General features: G+C 40.9%; 1 protein-coding gene across 12 annotated transcripts in view; it reads left to right on the forward strand.

The window, feature by feature from the left end:
• Window positions 1-18585, forward strand: part of WNK2 (WNK lysine deficient protein kinase 2) — a 153862-nt gene that overhangs the window by 55030 nt on the left and 80247 nt on the right. For all 12 annotated transcript variants that reach the window (XM_090273953.1, XM_090273954.1, XM_090273955.1 and 9 more), the window contains 7 exons: window positions 317-610; window positions 1110-1159; window positions 1997-2165; window positions 2253-2369; window positions 2693-2863; window positions 3122-3167; window positions 3662-3781. In XM_090273953.1, coding sequence (XP_090130079.1) covers window positions 317-610; window positions 1110-1159; window positions 1997-2165; window positions 2253-2369; window positions 2693-2863; window positions 3122-3167; window positions 3662-3781 — 967 coding nt within the window. The remainder of the gene's footprint in view (window positions 1-316; window positions 611-1109; window positions 1160-1996; window positions 2166-2252; window positions 2370-2692; window positions 2864-3121; window positions 3168-3661; window positions 3782-18585) is intronic.

Consider the following 18585-nt stretch of genomic DNA (forward strand, 5'->3'; position numbering starts at 1 on the left):
GCAGTGTTTGACCCACTTCTCAGCTAGACTCAGCTAGATGTGCATAGGTGAAGTGTGGTTTTAAGTTAGATTTTATGGAAGTGGTGACTTGGGAGTGCGTTTTTGTTGTTGTTTCTTCTAAGACTGTAAAAATTATCTGAGGCTAGCACTTGCATGTGGCAGGTGTGGGTGCATTAGAGAGGGATCCTTCAATGCCCGTACCCCAGGTGTGTTTGCTCGCCTGGACAGGAAAGCACCTGCTGTGCCCCAGGGTGCTCAGGGCCCTCAGGGATGGCAAAGGCACCCTGACTTGCATCCCTGTCTTCTGTGCCCATAGATCCTGCTTGGCCACCTGCCTCCGTATGCAGTGGATGTCACTGCCCAGGCCTCCACGGTGCCCACTCCTGCTGCTATCCTCTCCCCGCCTCTGCCGGAAGTGCTGCCGCCTGCCACCCCAGAGCTCCTGCCTCAGCCCCCCAGCTCCCTCGCTCCTACAATGGTGGCTGCTGCTCAGAGCTTGCCTATCCAGACCTCTGTACTGCTGCCATCTGCTAACCTACCACTGACCAGTGGGCCTGGGATCTCCAGCCTTTGTCCAGCTGTTCAGTCGAGTTTGGACTTGGCTCCAGAGGTGTGTACCCCCTACCCTTGGGGCTAGGCCTCCAGCATGTCACCTTTATATTTGGTCCTTGGGCTTGGTCTTAGCCCTAGAAGTGTGGAAGGTGGAAGTGTGTGTCTTGGGATAGCCATAGGTGCCCTTCTTATTTACTCTCCACTGCCCGTAGGTATCACATTTTTAAAAATGCACATCCGGGTGGAATGCGTGATCTTCTACACACAGATTTAAGCTACTTTCCCTTGGAGGTGATGGGAAGGCCTATGATAAGACTTCCTGGGCCTGTGTGCTTTGTAGGAATGATCAGAGTGGGTTAGCATGTTTGGAAAAGAGAGGGCCTCAGTTTTTAGGAATCTCTTTGGCTCCCACAAGATGAAAACCCTCACACCCATTGCCTCATGTGGTCTGCTTGCTAAAGTCGGAAGGATCACGCATCGGGCTGGGCTGGGCTACCTACGGCTGTGCTGCGGGGGAGCAAACGTGCCCCATCATTCTTTCCATGGTTTTATTTCAGGAGCAGGCCTCACAGGACAAGCAGCTTGGCCTCCTGCAGAGCTGTGAGAGGTAACGGCCCAGCTGGGATGGGGATGGCGCTGCCCATGGGCCAACTCAGACTGCCAGTTGCTGTGTCACAGGAATCTCACCTCGCTTCCCCCTCATGTATCAGGGTTTCTAATGACATTAGCAGTTCTCATCCTGACCTGGTAGAGCCTCAGGGAGTTCCTCTGAGATCTCTGTCAGTATTTGCTGGAATTGGTTGTCCAATACTCCAGGGTGTGTCCTGGGCCTTAGTATTGGTCTATGTGCCCAGGGTGTTCCAGGTTGGCGGCGAGGGGGAGGCTGGGGGCCAGGGCAGAGTCGAACTCACACCGCTGGTTTCCTGGCACCTCACTGCTGGGTGCCTGTAGTCACCCAGTCATGGGGCACATTGAATTTGGGAGGGACCTGGTTACAGGAAGTGACCTTGTGCCCCCAACCCCCCCATACGTCAGCATGAAGCTCACTGCTTTCCAGATTATCCTCAAATCTTGCAACAGCCTCATGCAATTAGCGTGCTCCAGTTACTATTGCACAGATAGGGAACCTGAGGCATGGGAGAAGATTGTTTCTTAATTCTGATGTTTACCGTGAGCAGGTCAGGAAGCTGAGAAGACCAAGGTCCCTGGGGCAGAAAACCCATGCATCCCCCACAACCTCAGCACTGCCCAGGACGGGGGGAGGAGGCGCTGCGGGTTTGGGGGTTTCTTTCCTGGGCATGCCTGGCTTCAGACCCTCTGGGTTTTCCAGCTGAGCACACCCAGATATTAAAGATTATGGCTGTTTCCTGAAAAGCTAAGCTTCCCAAGTAAAGCCAGATTGCAGGTTTTCTTGGACATAGTGACATTCTTAGTTTTCCAACAGCTATGGGGGATCTGATGTCACTTCTGGAAGAGAGCTGAGTGATAGCTGTGAAGGCATGTTTGGTGGGGGGAAGCTGGAAGGCAAGTCTGCCCGGAAACATCACCGTAGGTCCACGCGTATGCGCTCCCGTCAAGAGAAGGCCAGCCGGCCGCGACTAACCATCCTGAATGTGAGGAGACAGGTGTGGTGGGCTGGTGGGTGCAGGGTTGACTGGGCGCGACCTCCTACCCAGTGTCACTGCCCTGGTGTCCTGTAGGTATGCAACACGGGCGATAAGATGGTGGAGTGCCAGCTGGAGACACACAACCACAAGATGGTGACATTCAAATTTGACCTGGATGGGGATGCGCCTGACGAGATCGCCACCTACATGGTAAGTGGGTGTCCTGCCAGGTTGATTGAGTCAGTTGCACATCTCCTGGGTTGGTAAGGCTGCCTCCTCCATGTCCTGTGGGCACTTGGCTGTCTGCCCCACTTGTTATCAGCCTTCCCTCCTCTGGCTTCTACAGGTGGCTGCCTGCTGCTCAAGCCGTGGCTTCTCTTGCTGAGCTGCGCAGCTCTGGGCCCAGGGTCCAGGCACCTGGCCACGTCTCCCCACTGGGGTTTAATACAGAGCAGAAATCAAGCAAATCAATCAGTGAAGACCTGGCAGACTGGCATTGTGTCCCCACGAGCAGGGCTGTGTATGCGTTGCAGGTGGAGCATGACTTCATCCTGCATGCTGAACGGGAGACGTTCATTGAGCAGATGAAGGATGTTATGGACAAGGCGGAGGACATGCTCAGTGAAGACACAGATGTTGACCGTGGTTCTGACCCTGGGACAAGCCCGCCACCCCTCAGCACCTGTAGCCTGGGTGCTGGAAAGGTGAGTCAGGATGCTGGGTCCAGGGAGGGCCAAGGCCTGCTTATTCCCCAGCTCTAGGCTCTGAGAACAGCGCTGGACATTGTTGGCTGGAGGAGCCTACAGGGTGTGCAGTGTTGGGTGAGGTGGCCAGGAACAGGGTGCCCTCAGCTCAGTTGGAAACGCCCAAGCTCCAAGGCCCTCAGATGTTCTAAGGCCACATTGTGCACCCATTTCTCTGTCCATGCAGTCTGCTGATTTCTGACCCTTTACCTCCCTCAGGAGAGTCGCCAACCCCAAGCAAACGCCCCGGTGTATCAACAGAATGGTATGTCTGCCTCCAGGACCATACCCCCACCAGGCTCACCTTACAGAAGACATTTCTATCATTGTCCCTTCTGTCTCTCAGCAGGCATTTGATAAGAGACCCATTGAGCATATTGCTAGGGGTTAGGCCATCACACTGAGGGGCTGTTGGAGCGTGTAGGTAGTGCCCTTGCCTTCCCCCTGCCTCCAGATGTCCTCCCTGTCTGTCTCAGATGTTGAGTGAGCACGGCATGGACTCGCCACTGTCTGCTAGTCTCTGGCCAGCATTAAGCCTTTAGTGATAGTACCTTGGGTGTCCTGGGAACTAAGCCTGTGTTGGGGGTGCTTGTTAGGGCCTCTGGCTGCCAACAAGGAGTCTGTGAGTGTGCTGCATATCCCCTCACTGGTGTGAGACAACTTTCCCAACGTGTCCATAGCAAGCCTGGTGCCAGTGGTGAAGGTCACGCTGGGAGAAATGTACTTGTAATCACCAGCTGTATTTGTCCTGCCCTTTAGTCCTGCACACAGGGAAGAGGTGGTTTATCATCTGTCCAGTGGCTGAACACCCAGCTGCAGAGGCCTCCGAATCTTCGCCCCCACTTCCTCTGAGCTCCCTGCAGCCAGAAGCCAGTCCAGGTAGGAGCACCCAGAACCCCCAGTCCTCCTGCCCTGTAACTCAGTGCTCCTCTCCTGTGTATCTCTCTGTCACCTGGCTTTACTCATGCTCACAGCTCACCGGCCAGTGTTGTGTGCCCAGTTAAATGCAAAGAACTGGTTCTGCACTGTCATTCCAAAGCCCAGGCAGTCTGCAGGGCTGTATTCCTTTCCAGGTTTTCTACCAAATGAGCCAAGTCAAGGCAACACTCAGGCTTGGGGCTGCTGGTCATTTTGGCTGTGGAGGTGATGTACATCAAACACCTTTTAGCAAACATGGGCTGCACATGTGTTTGGTGAAAGGACTCTCCCCTCTTTCTTACCAGTGTCAGCTTGCAACTTGTAACTCCCTGTTCCTTCCCTCAGCGTGGCTCACATACAGGGGTGCCCTGCTTGTGCTGCTTGTTTTGCGGTGAGATGCTAAAGTCCCTTGTAGTGCTAAGACACCGATTTTAAATTGTTGCCAAGGAAAGTGACATGATATTGATCTTCACCTGTGTTGACAGATGCCAGCAAGCTTGCCTTTGGGGCTGTTTGTTAAGTCCTGATTTTTATGGTCCCTTGGGGGGCTGAAAATAACCACTTAAACAGATTTAAGCTTTAATTCCTTATAAGCTGGCAGGGAAAAGTTGCTGATTATATAACTTAACCTAACTTTATGGTACAGAAGTCGTCCTTTTCTGTGTTTTCTCTTTCTGTGTTTTGAGTTATCTGTAGTCGACTGTGGTCCAAAAATACTATATGGAAAAATTCAAGAAACAATCCATAAGTTATTCATTTATTTTTTAAAAAATTTTATTGAATGTATTGGGGTGACATTGGTTAATAAAATTATACAGGTCTCAAGTGTACAATTCTATAATATATCATCTGTATGATATAATGTGTGTTCACCACCCCAAGTCAAGTTTCCTTCCGTCACCATTTATCCTGTCTTTACTTTCTTCTACTCCCCCCACCCCCTTTCCTTGAGCTAATCACCATACTATTGTTGATGTCTGCTGTTTATTTATTTAAAATGCATTTTTATTGTATTTTTTTCCATTACCATTTATCCCCTTTATACCCTCTTCTACCTTTATCCACCTCCTTCCCCTCCAACCACCTCACTGTGGGCCATGTCCATGAGTCGTTTTTCTTTTTCACTCCATTTCCTCCACCCCCTAAATGTCTTCACCTCCATAGCTGTCACTCTGCTCTCTATCTGTGAATCTTGTCTATTTTGCTTGTTAGTTCAATTTGTTTATTAGATTCCATATATGAGTGAAGTCATATGGTATTTGTCTTTCTCTGACTGGCTCATTTTACTTAATATAATGTTCTCCAGGCCCATCCATGCTGTCGCAAAGGGTAAAATTTTCTTTTTTATGGCTAAGTAGTATATTTTTATGTAAATATACCATACTTGAGTTATCCATTCATCTACTGATGGACACTTGGGCTGCTTTCAAGTCTCGGCTATTGTAAATAATGCTACAGTGAACATACAGGTACATATATTTTTTTGAAATAGTGTTTCAGTTTTCTTTGGATAAATTCCCAAAAGCGGAATCACTGGGACATGAGGCTGTTCCATTTTTAATCTTTTTGAGGAACCTGCATACTACTTTCCGCAGTGGCTGCACCAGTCTGCATTCCCACTAACAGTGCAAAAGGCTCCCCTTTCTTCACACCCTCACCAGTACTTGTTGTTCGTTGATTTATTAATGATAGCCATTCTGACAGGTGTGAGGTGATATCTCATTGTGGTTTTAATTTACACTTCTCTAATGCTTAGTGACGTTGACAATCTTTTCATAGTCTGTTGGCCATCTGTATGTCCTTTTTGAAGAAGTGTCTGTCAGGTCCTTGGCCCATTTTTAAATTGGATTGTTTGGGGATTTTTTGATGTTGAGTTTTATAAGTTCTTTATAAATTTTGGATATTAGCCCTTTATCAGATGTATTGGCCAATATGTTCTCTCATTCAGTGGGTTGTCTTTTTATTTTGTTGATGGTTTCCTTTGCTCTGTAAAACCTTTTTAGTTTGATGTAGTCTCATTTGTTTATTTTTCTTTTGGTTCCCTTGCCTGAAGAGATGTATCAGAAAAAAACATTGCTATGAGCAGTGTCTGGGATTTTTCTGCCTATGTTTTCTTCTAGGATTTTTATGGTTTTGGATTCAACATTTAAGTCTTTAACCCATTTTAAATTTATTCTTTTGTGTGACATAAGAAGGTGGTCTAGCTTCATTTTCTGCACGAATCTGTCCAATTTTCCCAACACCATTTATTGAATAAATTATCTTTAGCCCACTGTGCTTGATTCCTTTGTCAAATATTAATTGACTATAAATGCATGGGTTTATTTCCTGGCTGTCTGTTCTGTTACATCGATCTACATGTCTACTTTTATTCCAGTACCATGCTGTTTTGATTACTATGGCCTTATATATAGTTTGACATTAGGTAGCGTGATTCCTCCAATTTCGTTCTTCTTTCTCAAAGTCACTATTGCTAGTTGGGGTCTTTTGTCGTTCCATATAAATTTTTGAAAAATTTTTTTTCCAGTTCTGTAAAATATATCATTGGAATCTTGATAGGCATTGCATTGAATCTATAGATTGCCTTAGGTAGCATGGACGTTTTAATGATATTAATTCTTTCTATCCATGAACATGGTATGTGCTTCCACTTATTTGTAGCTTCTGCAGGTTCTTTTTTCAGTGTCTTATAATTTTCCAAGTACAAGTCTTTTACATCCTTGGTTAGGTATATTCCTAAGTATTTTACTCTTTTTGAAGTAATTGTGAATGGGATTGTTTTAATTTCCCTTTAAAAATGGAACCGATTTCTGGATATTAATTTTGTATCCTGCTACTTTACTAAATTCATTGATAAGTTCTAGTAGTTTCTTGGTGGAATCTTTAGGGTTCTCTATGTATAGGATCATGTCATCTGCAAATAATGAGAGTTTTACTTCTTCCTTTCCAATTTGGATGCCTTTTGTTTCTTCTTCTTGTCTGATTGTTATGGCTAGGACTTCCAATACTATTTTGAGTAAGAGAGGTTAAAGTGGAGATCCATGTCCTGTTTCCAGTCTTACAGGGAGCACTTATAGTTTTTGCTCATTGTGTGTGATGCTGGCAGTGGGTTTGTCATAAATGGACATTATTATGTTATTATTCCCACTTTGCTGAGAGTTTTCATCATAAATGGGTGCTGGATTTTATTGAAAGCTTTTTGTGCATCTATTGATATGATCATGTTGTTTTTCTTCTTCATTTTGATTATGTGGTATATCACATTTATTGATTTGTGAATCTTGTACCAACCTTGCATCTCTGGAATAAATCCCATTTGATCATGGTATATGATTTTTTAAATTTATTGCTAGATCCAGTTTGCTAATATCTTGTTGAGGATTTTAGCATCTATGTTCATCAGGGATATTGGCCTATACTTTTCTTTTTTTGTAGTGTCTTTTTCTGTTTTGGGGATTAGGATAATGCTGGCTTCATAAAATGAGCGTGCGAGTCTTCCCTCCTGAATTTTTTGGAATAGTTTGAGAAGGACAAGTGTTAGTTCTCTTTGGAATGTTTGGTAAAATTCACCTCTGAAGCAAAGCCATCTGGTCCAGGGCTTTTGTTTGTTGGGAGTTTTTTGATTACTGCTTCAATTTCACTAGTTTTGATCTGTCTATTCAGATTCTCTGATTCTTCCTGATTTAGTTTTGAAAGATTGTATGTTTCTAGGAACTAATACATTTTGTCCAGCTTACCCAGTTTGTTGGCATATGGTTGTTCATAGTATTTTCTTATAATCCTTTGTATTTCTTTGGTGTCAGTTGTTACTTCTGCTCTTTATTTCTGATTTCATTTATGTTGGTCCTTTCTCTTTTTTTTTTCTTGATACATCTGGTTAAAGGTTTGTCAATCTTGTTTATATTTTCAAAGAACCAGCCCTTGGTTTCATTGATCTTTTGTATGGTTTTTTAAGACACTATTTTTGTTATTTCTGCTCTGATCTTTATTATTTCCTTTTTTACTCACTTTGGGCTTTGTTTGTTCTTTTTTAGTTACTTTAACTGTAGAGTTAGGTTGTTTATATGAGATTTTTCCTCTTTCTCAAGGTAGGCTTGTAATGCTATGAATTTCCCTCTTAAGTCTGCTTTCTCTGTGTCCCATAGTTTTTGGGTTGATGTGTTCTTATTTTCATCTGTTGCAAGGTATCTTTGATTTCTTCCTTGATGTTATCGTTAACCCATCCATTGTTTAGTAACATGTTATTTCACCTTCATGACTTTATTTTCAGGTTTTTTTTTTCTTGTTATTGATTTCTAATTTCATATCATTAAGATACTTAATATGATTTCAATCTTCTTAAATTTATTGAGAACTTGCATTGTGTCCTAACATGAGGTCTAACCTAGAAAATGTTCCATATGCACTTGAAAAGAATGTATATTCTGCTGCTTCAGGATGAAATGGTCTGCTGATACCAAGTAAATCCGTCTGATCTAGTCTATTATTTATGGCCACTGCTTCCATGTTGTTTTTCTGTCTGGAAGATCTATGCATTATTATCAATGTGTTAAAATCCCCTACTATGACTGTGTTAGTGTCAAACTTTCCCTTAATGTACATCAAGATTTGCTTTATATTGTATATTTAGGTGCTCCTATGTTTAATGCATAAGTGTTCACAACAGTTATATGCTGTTTTTGGGTTGATCCCTTTATCATTATGTAGTGTCCTTTGTCACTTACTATAGCCTTTGTTTTAAAGTGTATTTTGTCTGATTAAGTATTGCTACCCAGTTTTTTTTTTTTTGTTTCCATTTTTTTCATATAATATCTTTTCCCATCTGTTTGTGTCTTTCATTTTTAGGTGGGTACTTTGTAGATAGCCTTTATGTGGATCTTGTTTTCTTATCCATTCAGTTACCCCATGCCTTTTGATTTAATTCATTTACATTTAAAGTGATTATTGATAGGTATGTATTTATTACCATTTCATTATTTTTAAATTTTTTATTTATTTATTTATTTTTAGGGAGAGGAGAAGGGAAGCAGAAAAAGAGGGAGAGAAACATCGATGTGTGAGGGAAACATTGACGGGTTGCCTCTCGCATACCCCCAGTTGGGGACCTGGCCCACAACCTGGGCATGTGCTCTACTCGGGAGTTGAACTGACTATCCTTTGGTTTGCAGGGCAATGATCAACCCGCTGAGCCACACCAGTCAGGGCACCATTTTATTCTTTTAATTATGTTCCTCTGTTGTTTCTTTTCAAATTATCTTCTTGAAGATCTTTTAACATTATAATATTGATTAGGTGGTAATGAACTGCTTTAACTTTTTTTTGTCTGGGAAGCTCTTTATTTTTCCTTCAATTTTAAATGATAGCTTTACTAGGTAAAATATTCTTTGTTTTAGGTCTTTGCTTTTCATCCCTTTGAATATTTCATGCCAGTCTCTTCTGGTCTGAAATGTTTCTGTTGAGAAATCAGCTGATAGCCTTATGGGAGCTCCCTTATAGGTAGCTAATTTTCTTTCTCTTTCAGGTTTTAAGATTCTTTGTCTTTAACCCTTACCATTTTACTTATGATGTGTCTTCGTGTGGTCCTCTTTGGGTTCAACTTGTTTGGAATTCTCTGCACTTCTTAGAATTGTGTGTCATTTTTCTTCACCAGGTTAGGGAAGTTTTTGGTGATTATTTTTCAAATAGGTTCTCAATCCCTTGCTGTTTCTCTTTACCTTGTGGTACCCCTATGTTGTGGATGTTATCACATTTCATTTTGTCCCAGAGGTTCCTTAAACTGTCCTCTTTTTCTTAAATTGTTTTTTCTTTTTTGCTGCTCTGATTGCGTGTACCTTGTCTTCCAAATTACTGAATCAGTCCTTTGTTTAATCCAACCTATTTTTTATTTCTTACAGTGTATTCTTCATTCCAGATATTGTATTCTTCATTTCTGATTGCATCATTTTTATGGTTTCATGCTCTTGTAGTTCTTACTAAATTCCTTGATGATCCTTATAACCATTTTTTTTTTTTTAACTCTATATCTGGTAAATTGCTTACCTCCATTTCATTTAGCTTTTTTCCTGGAGATTTCCCCTGTTCTTTCATTGGGGGGCATGTTTCTTGTCTTATCGTTTTGGCTACCTCTTTCTGTTTGTTTCTATGTTTTAGAAAGAATTGCTATGACTCCTTCTCATTGTGGGGTGGCCTTATGTAATAGGTGTCTTGTTGGGATCCAGTGACACAGTCTCCTTAATTACCTGATCTTGGTGTTCTAGGAATGTCCCTTGTGTGGGTTATGTGAGTCCTCCTGTTATAATTGAGTTTAATTGCTATTCATCTATTTGTGCACGGGTTTGTCTCTCAGGCTGGCTGACTGAGGTTCCATATCAACCACAGTGTATGAGCTGCTGTGTAAGTGGTGACAACACTAAGCAGAATTCACCTCAGCAGGGTCTGGTCCCTGCCAAAATCTCCTTTAGGATATGCCACTTATGAAACTAGTTGGGTCCCGCTCTGATGTTGTCTGAAGCTGGCCACTGGGCATGTTCGATCTGGTACCTCTTGGGATGGACTCAGGTGCTGATCAATGTCAGATGCTGTCTGTGACTGGCCCTGGGCAACCTGTTTGGAACTACAAAGTGATCCACAGTTTATGTCTGTCTTTGTTGGGCCTGGGTGTGCATGGAAAGGACCAAGCTGTGCACCTAGGGCGCTTCCATCAGTGATAAGCATGAGGGTAGGTCAGCAAAAGTCCCAAGGTACCCTGAGATCTGCCTCTGCCTGCCTCCACCTCCTGTCTTCTTGTTAGGCTCAGTCACTGAAAGAGCCTGTGGCGATACACAAGTTGCATGAGGAAGGTTCTCAGTGAGTCACTTGGTAGTGGTGAGTGGTGTTCCCCAGATTGATATAAGTTCAATCTCAATGCCAGAATGCCAGTGGTGGATCTGAGGCCACTCAACAAAAATATCAGTATATACCAAGTCTAGTTACCACCCACTAGGTGCCTGCAGATCTTTGTGGTGGGGCGGAGTCTCAGGAAATTGTCAGGGTGAGGTCAGCAGAGTTTTTCATGCCCAAACAGATCAAGATATGGCCCTGTGAAAGGAGGGCTCTCCACTGGTCAGGTGTGTGATGGGAAAATGACCACTGTCATAGAGCCATACAAGTCTCTCACAGATTTTCCCAGGAGCCTGAGCTCACCAGGGTCAGGCTGCTAGGAGTTGGGAAGGTGCCACTGGTGGCTCTCCTGTAAAGGGGAGTGCCAGTCAGACTTGGGGGAGCAAGGGAGAAGTGGTCCCAGCCCAAGAGCCACACAACTTAGTCACTGATACTCCCTGAGTCTGTCCTAACCTCTACATCCCTGTCCAGGCAGCTGACTCCTCAGCAGGGTGTGAGCTCCACAAGGTGCTGTGGCAGAGAGTCCCTGGCAGTGGGACTGTTCTGTTCCCCTAGGCCCTTTCTTGGGTAGAAGACTACCCAAGAAAGATGGCGCCTATGATGTGGGAGAGGGACTCAGCAGAAGGATCCTGGCAGTTGTTCATTCAGCTGTCCTCAAAACCACAAACTCCAGTCTTTCCTCACATGTCTAGTCCACTTGCCTTTCCTCTGCCAGACCTCAGAGTGAATTGCTGCAAATGAGATTTTGTGAGTTGGCCCTTTAAGAAGGCACCTGTGTCTTTAGCAGACTCCTGTTTCTCCCTGGCAGAAAGAGTTCTTGCTGATTTTCACAGCTAGATGTTATGTGGGTGCCTCCACCTGGCTCTGGTGCTCTGAGCTGGGGACCCTGGCAGGGGTCGGTCTTGTTCCTCAAGGGGAACCTTTGAAGTTGAGATATCCCTCCAGATTCTCAATTACCACATGTGGGTGCAGGGCCAGCTCTTTCATGCTTCTGCCCATCCTACTAGTCTGGATGTGGCTTCTTCTGCAAATCCTTGGATGTAAGACTTCTGCTCATCTAGTCTTCTGTTGGTTACTCAGGTAGATTTTTCTGTATTTTAATTGTAATTCCTGTTTGGTTCTGGGAGGAGGTGAATGTAGGATTCACCTATTCCACTGCCATCTTGAACCTCCCTTAAATTCCTTAAGTTTTAAGTTATACAGTGTTCTTAGCAGCATAATGAAAGCTTGCACTGCCCTACTGCATTCTGCCCTGGACATGAATCATCCCTTTGTTCAGTGACTTCATGCTTTATGTGCTCCCCACCCCTTAGCCACTTAGCCATGTAGGTTATTGAGTTGACTTTGAGGTATTGCAGTGCTTATGTTCAAGGAGCCCTTATTTTACTTAATAATGTCCTCAAAGGTAAGAGTAGCAATGTTGGGGGTTCAGATATGTCAAAGAAAAGCTGTAAATTGCATTCTTTAAGTGAAAAGGTGAAGTTCTTGATTTCATAAGGAAAGAATAAAGATCATATGCTTACGTTGCTAAGATCTGTAAGAACAAATCTTCAACCTATGAAATTATGAGAAAGGAAAAAGAAATTAGTGTGAGTTTGCTAAGACTACATTCACGTATGTTCTATTACATTATATTGTTGTGATTGTTCTGTTCTATTACGCTATTTTTAATTTCTTGCTGTACCTAATTTATAAACTAAACTTTATCATAGGTATGTTATGTGTCAGATAAAACATAGTATATCTGGGGTTGGGTACTGTCTGCAGTTTTAGGCATCCCCTGGGGGAGGGACTACTGTACATTCATGAAAAATAACTTAATCATTTAAAATTTTGTATCATGTTTCCAGTGGCTTCCATTATATCCTTGGAAATTATTCAAATAGGAAAATGGTCAGCCTATCAACTTGTAATGGAGCCGCAGGCAGACCTGGTAAAGGGCCTGGCCCAACCTGCACTGAGGGATCAAAGGAGAAGCAGCATCGTCTGGAGTGGCTTTATGTTTTATTTATTTTATTTCATTTCATTTCATTGTATTTTATTATTTCATGTCATTTTTGTTTCATTTCATACCAATTTAATTTTAATTTAATTTATTATTTATTTTATTATATTTGATTTATTTTATTTTTAACTTTAAAAAATTATGCTATTCTTTATGCTTTTACAGTTGTTGCAAATTTTCCCCCCACCCCATCCACTGAGCACTTTACCCCACTCCCACAGGCAATCCCCACACCGTTGTCCAGGTCCATGGGTCATGCATGTATGTTTTTTGACTAATCTCTTCCCCTTCCTTGAATCAGTCCCCACCTCTCACCTCCCCTTTTACAGCTGTCAGTCTGTTCCATGTTTCTATGCTTCTGATTCTACTCTATTTGTTAGTTTATTTTGTTCATTAGATTCCACTTACGGGTAAGATCATATGGTGTTTGTCTTTCACTTACTTGACTTATTTCACTTAGCATAATAGTCCCCAGTTCCATCCATGCAGTCACCAAGGAACGAATTACTTCTTTTTAACTACTGTGTAGTGTTCCATTGTGTAAATATACCACAGCTTTTTTATCCACTCGTCTACTGATGGGCACTTAGGCTGTTTCCAAATCTTGGCTATTGTAAATAACACTGCTATAAACATTAGAGTGCATATATTCTTTTGAATTGGTGTTTCGGGATTATTAGGATATATTCCCAGCAGTGAAATCGTTGGGTCAAGAGGCAGTTCCATTTTTAATATTTTGAGGAAACTTCATATTGCTTTCCACAGAAGGTGCACCAGTCTGCATTCCCACCAACAGTGCACTAGGGTTCCCTTTTCACCACATCCTCGTTCAGCACTTGTTTGTTGATTTATTGGTAGCCATTTTGGCAGGTGTGAGGTGATATCTCATTGTGTTTTTAATTTGCATCTCTCTGATGGCTAGTGATGTTGAACATTTTTTCATATATCTATGCGCCTTCTGTATGTCCTCCTTGGAGAAGTATCTGTTCAGTTCCTTTGCCCATTTTTTAATTGGATTGTCTTCCTGGTGTTGAATCATATAAGTTCTTTATATATTTTGGAGATTAAACTCTTGTCAGATATATCATTGGAAATATATCCTCCCATACAGTGGGTTCACTTTTCATATTTATGATGCTTCTTCAACTGTGCAGAAGCTTTTAAATTTGATGTAGTCCCATTTTTTATTTTTTTCTTTGTTTCTCTTGCCCTAGGAGATATATTAGCATAACTATTGTTACTTGAGATATCAGAAATTTTACTGCCAATGTTTTCCTTCATTATATGGCACTGTGACTGAAATTTAAGTCTTTTGTCCATGTTCCGATTATTCTGGTGTATGATTTAAGTTGTTGGTCTAGTTTCATTTTTTTGCATGTACCTGTCCATTTCCCCCAACATCATTTGTTGAAGAGACTGTCTTTAGTTCATTTTATGCTCTTGCCTCCTTTGTTATATATTAGTTGACCATAAAGATACAGGTTTATTTCTGGGCTCTCTGTTCTTTTCTATTGATATGTCTGTTCTTATGCCAGTACCAGACTGTTTTGATTACAGTGGACTTGTAGTATAGTTTTATATTAGGGATTGTAATCCCTCCAATTTTGTTCTTTCTCAAGATTGCTGAGGCTATTCAGGGTCTCTTTTTTTTTTTTAATTATTGTTTTTCTATTACAGTTGTCCCACTTCTTCCCCCATTTCTCCCCCACACCCCTCCCACCCCTTTTCCCACAGTCAAACCCCACCCTGTTGTCCATGTCCATGTGTCATTTATACTAGTTCCTTGACTAGACCTGTCCCCTTCTCCCCCTCGCCCCTCCCCTCTGGTCACTATCCATCTGCTCCTTCTTCACATGCCTCTGGTTCAATTTTGCTCATCTGTGGTGGTCATTAGTTTCCTGTATTAGGTGATATCATATGGCATTTGTCTTTTGTTGCCTTTTATTTTGCTAAGCATAATTCTCTCCATTTCCATCCATGTTGTTGCAAATGGTAGGAATTCCTTCTTTCTTTCTGCTGCATAGTATTCCATTGTGTAAGTGTGCCACAGTTTTTTAATTCACTCATCTACAGATGGGCACTTAGGCTGTTTCCAGCTCTTGGCTATTGTAAAGAACACTTCTATGACCATAGAGGTGCATAAGTTCTTTTGAACTGGTGTTTCAGGATTCTTTGGGTATAACCTTAGCAATGGAATTGCTGGATCAAAAGGCAGTTCCACTTTTATTTTTTTGAGGAAATTCCATACTGTTTTCCATAGTGACTACACTAGTCTGCATTCCCACCAACAGTGCACCATGGTTCTCTTTTCTCCACACCCATGCCAGCACTTGTTGTTCGTTGATTTGTTGATGATGGCCATTCAGACAGGTGTGAGGTGGTATCTCATTGTGGTTTTAATTTGCATCTCTGTGATGGCTAGTGATGTTGAGTATGCCTATGGGCCCTCTGTATGTCCTCCTTGGAGAACTGTCTGTTTAGGTCCTTTACCCACTTTTTAATTGGATTGTCTGTCTTCTTGGTGTTGAGTCATATAAGTTCTCTATATATGTTGGAGATCAAACCCTCGTCTGAGGTATATTTGACAAATATGTTTTCCCATATCGTTTGTTTCCTTTTCATCTTGCTGATGTTTTCTTTCACTGAGCAGAAACTTTAGTTTGATGTAGTCCCATTGGTTTATTCTTTCCTTTATTTCCCTTGCCCTAGGAGATATATCGGCAAAAATATTGCTGTGTGGGATATCTGAAGTTTTACTGCCCATATTTTCCTCTATGACTTTTATGATGTCACTGATTACATTTAAGTCTTTTATCCATCTTGAGTTTATTCTGGTGTATAGTGTACATTGGTGGTCTAGTTTCATTTTTTTGCATGTCTCTGTCCGCTTCTCCCAGCACCATTTGTTAAAGAGGCTATTTTCACTCCATTTTATGTTCCTTTCCCCTTTGTCAAATATTAGTTGACCATATAGAGCTGGGTTTATTTCTGGGCTCTCTATTCTGTTCCATTAATCTATATGTCTGTTCTTCTGCCAGTACCAGACTGTTTTGATTACTGTGGCCTTGTAATATAGTTTGACGTCAGGTATTGTGATTTCTTCTACTGTGTTCTTCTGTCTCAAGATTACTGTGGCTATTAGGGGTCTTTTTTGATTGCATATAAATTTTTGAAGTGTTTGTTCTACGTCTGTGAAATATGTTGTTGCTATTTTAATAGGGATTGCATTGAATCCATAAATTGCTTTGGGTAGTATGGATGTTTTAATGATGTTGATTCTTTCCATCCATGAACGTGGTATATGCTTCCATTTATTTGTATCTTCCTTAATGTCTCTCTTCAGTGATATGTAGTTTTCTGAGTAAAGGTCTTTTACCTCTTTAGTTAAATTTATTTCTATATACCTAATTTCTTTTGTTACTATAGTAAATGAGATTATTTTTTCCTTTGTTTCTCTTTCTGATAGGTCATTACTGGCGTATAAAAATGCCATCAATATCTGAGTATTGATTTTGTATCCCACTACTTTGCCGAATTCATTTATTAGGTCTAGTAGTTTTTTGTTGCAGCCTTTAGGGTTTTTTATGTACGATATCATGTGTGTGAATAATGACAGTTTTATTTCCTCCTTTCCCATTTGAATACCTTTTATTTCTTTTGCTTGTGTGATTGCTGTGGCTTGGACTTCCAGTACTATTTTGAATAAGAGTGGTGAAAACAGACATGCCTGTCCTGTTCCTGTTCTTAAGGGAGACACTTTTAGTATTTCCCATTGAGTATGATGCTGGCTGTAGTTTTTCATATATGGCATTTATTATGTTGAGCTATGATTTTTGTATTTCTGCTTTGCTGAGAGTTTTTATTCCCCGTGTTTGATTTTACCATGTGCTTGTTCTGCATCTATGGATATGATCATGTGATTTTCATCTTTCATTTTGTTTTTGTGATATATCACATTTATTGATTTGTAAATATTATATCAACCTTGCATCCTTGGGATAAATCCCCATTGATCATAGAATATGATCCAGTTTGCTAATATTTTGTTGAGGATTAAGCATCTATGTTCATCAGGGATATTGGTCTATAGTTTTCTTTCTTTGTTATGTCTTTACCTGGTTTTAGAATTAGGATACTACTAGCCTCATAAAATGAGCTTGGAAATCTTCCTCCTCTTGAATTTTTTGTAATAGTTTGAGAACAATAGATGTTAGCTCTTCTTTGAATGATTAGTAAAAGTTGTCTGTGAAGCCATCTGGTCTGTACAGGACTTTTGTTTGCTTGTAGTGTTTTGATTACTGCTTCAATTTAATTTGCTTTTATCAAGACCTATACAGGTTTTCTGCTTCTTCTTGTTTCAGTTTTGGAAGATTGTTTCTAGAAATTTACCCATTTTACCCAGGTTGTCCAGTTTCTTGGCATGAAGTTGTTCATAGTATTTTCTTACAATCCTTGTTATTTCTGTGATACTGGTTGTTACTTCTCTTTCATTTCTGATTTCCTTTATTTTGGTCCTCTCTTTTTTTCCTTGATGAGTCTGGTTAAAGGTTTGTCAATTTTGTTTATCTTTTCAAAGAACCAGCTCCTGGATTTATATAACTTTCGACTTGTTTTTTTAGTCTCTGTGTCATTTCTTTTTGACCTTGATTACTTCCTTCCTTCTACTAACTATGGGCTTTGTTTTTTTTCTAGTTCTCTTAGGTGTAGGGTTAGATTGTTTATTTGAGATTTTTCTGTCTTCTTGAGATAGACTTGTAGTGTTATGAACTTCCCTTCCAGGACTGCTTTTGTTGTGTCCCGTAGGTTTTGGTTGTTATGTGTTCATTTTCGTTAGTTTCCAGTTACTTTTTGATTTCTTCCTCTATCTCACTGTTACCCATTCACTGTTTAATAACATGTTGTTTAGCCTACATGTGTTTGAATGTTTTTGAGGGTTTATTTTATTTCATTTTATTGTGGTTGATTTCTAGTTTTATTGTCATTGTAATCTGAGAAAATTCTTGATTTGTCAACTTTCTTTAATTTGTAAAAACATTTTTTGTGTCCTAACATGTGGCCTATCTTTGACAGTGATCTATGTACACTTGAGAAGAATGTGTATTCTGTTGCTTTGGGATGAAATGTTCAGTAAATATCAATTAAATCCGTTTGATCTAGTATGTGGTTTAAAGTTGTTGGTTTTTTTTTTTGTTTGTTTGTTTTTTGCCTGGAAGATGTATCCATTAGTGATAGTGTGGTGTTAAAATCCCCTACTATGACTGTATTGCTGTCTATATCTTCCTTAAAGTCTGCAAGGTTTTCTTTATATATTTAGATGCTCCTATATTGGATGCGTGCATATATGTTTACCAGGGTTGTAACCTCTTGTTGGATTGATCTCTTTAGTATTATGTAGAGACCTTCTTTGTCTCTCTTGTTATGGCCATTGTTTTGAAGTTTTCTTTTGTCAATTACAAGTATTGCTACCCCAGTATTTTTTTTTTTTTTTTTTTTGTCTCCATTTGCATGGAATATTTTTTCCATCCCTTGATTTTCAGCCTGTGTAAATCTTTTGTTCTGAGGGGGTTCTCTTGTATACAGCATATATATAGGTCATGTTTCCTTATCCATTCAGCATTTACTCCATGGATAGTTTAATTCATTTACATTTAAGGTTATTATTGATATTTATTCATGGCCATTTTTTCCTTTTATACCCATGTTTCTATCTTTCTTCTCATTCTTAAAGCATTCCCTTTAACATCTCTTGCAAAGCTGGTTGATGGTAAATGGACTCTTTTAGTTTTTTCAACTCATCTTTGTCTGGGAAGCTCTTTATTTTGCCTTCAATTAAATTTAAAAGTATAGAGCAATCTTGGTTGCAGGTCTTGCTTTTCATTAC

Source organism: Furipterus horrens, unplaced genomic scaffold (assembly GCF_987537825.1).
Source record: "Furipterus horrens unplaced genomic scaffold, mFurHor1.1.pri manual_scaffold_4, whole genome shotgun sequence".
Classification (NCBI taxonomy): domain Eukaryota; kingdom Metazoa; phylum Chordata; class Mammalia; order Chiroptera; family Furipteridae; genus Furipterus; species Furipterus horrens.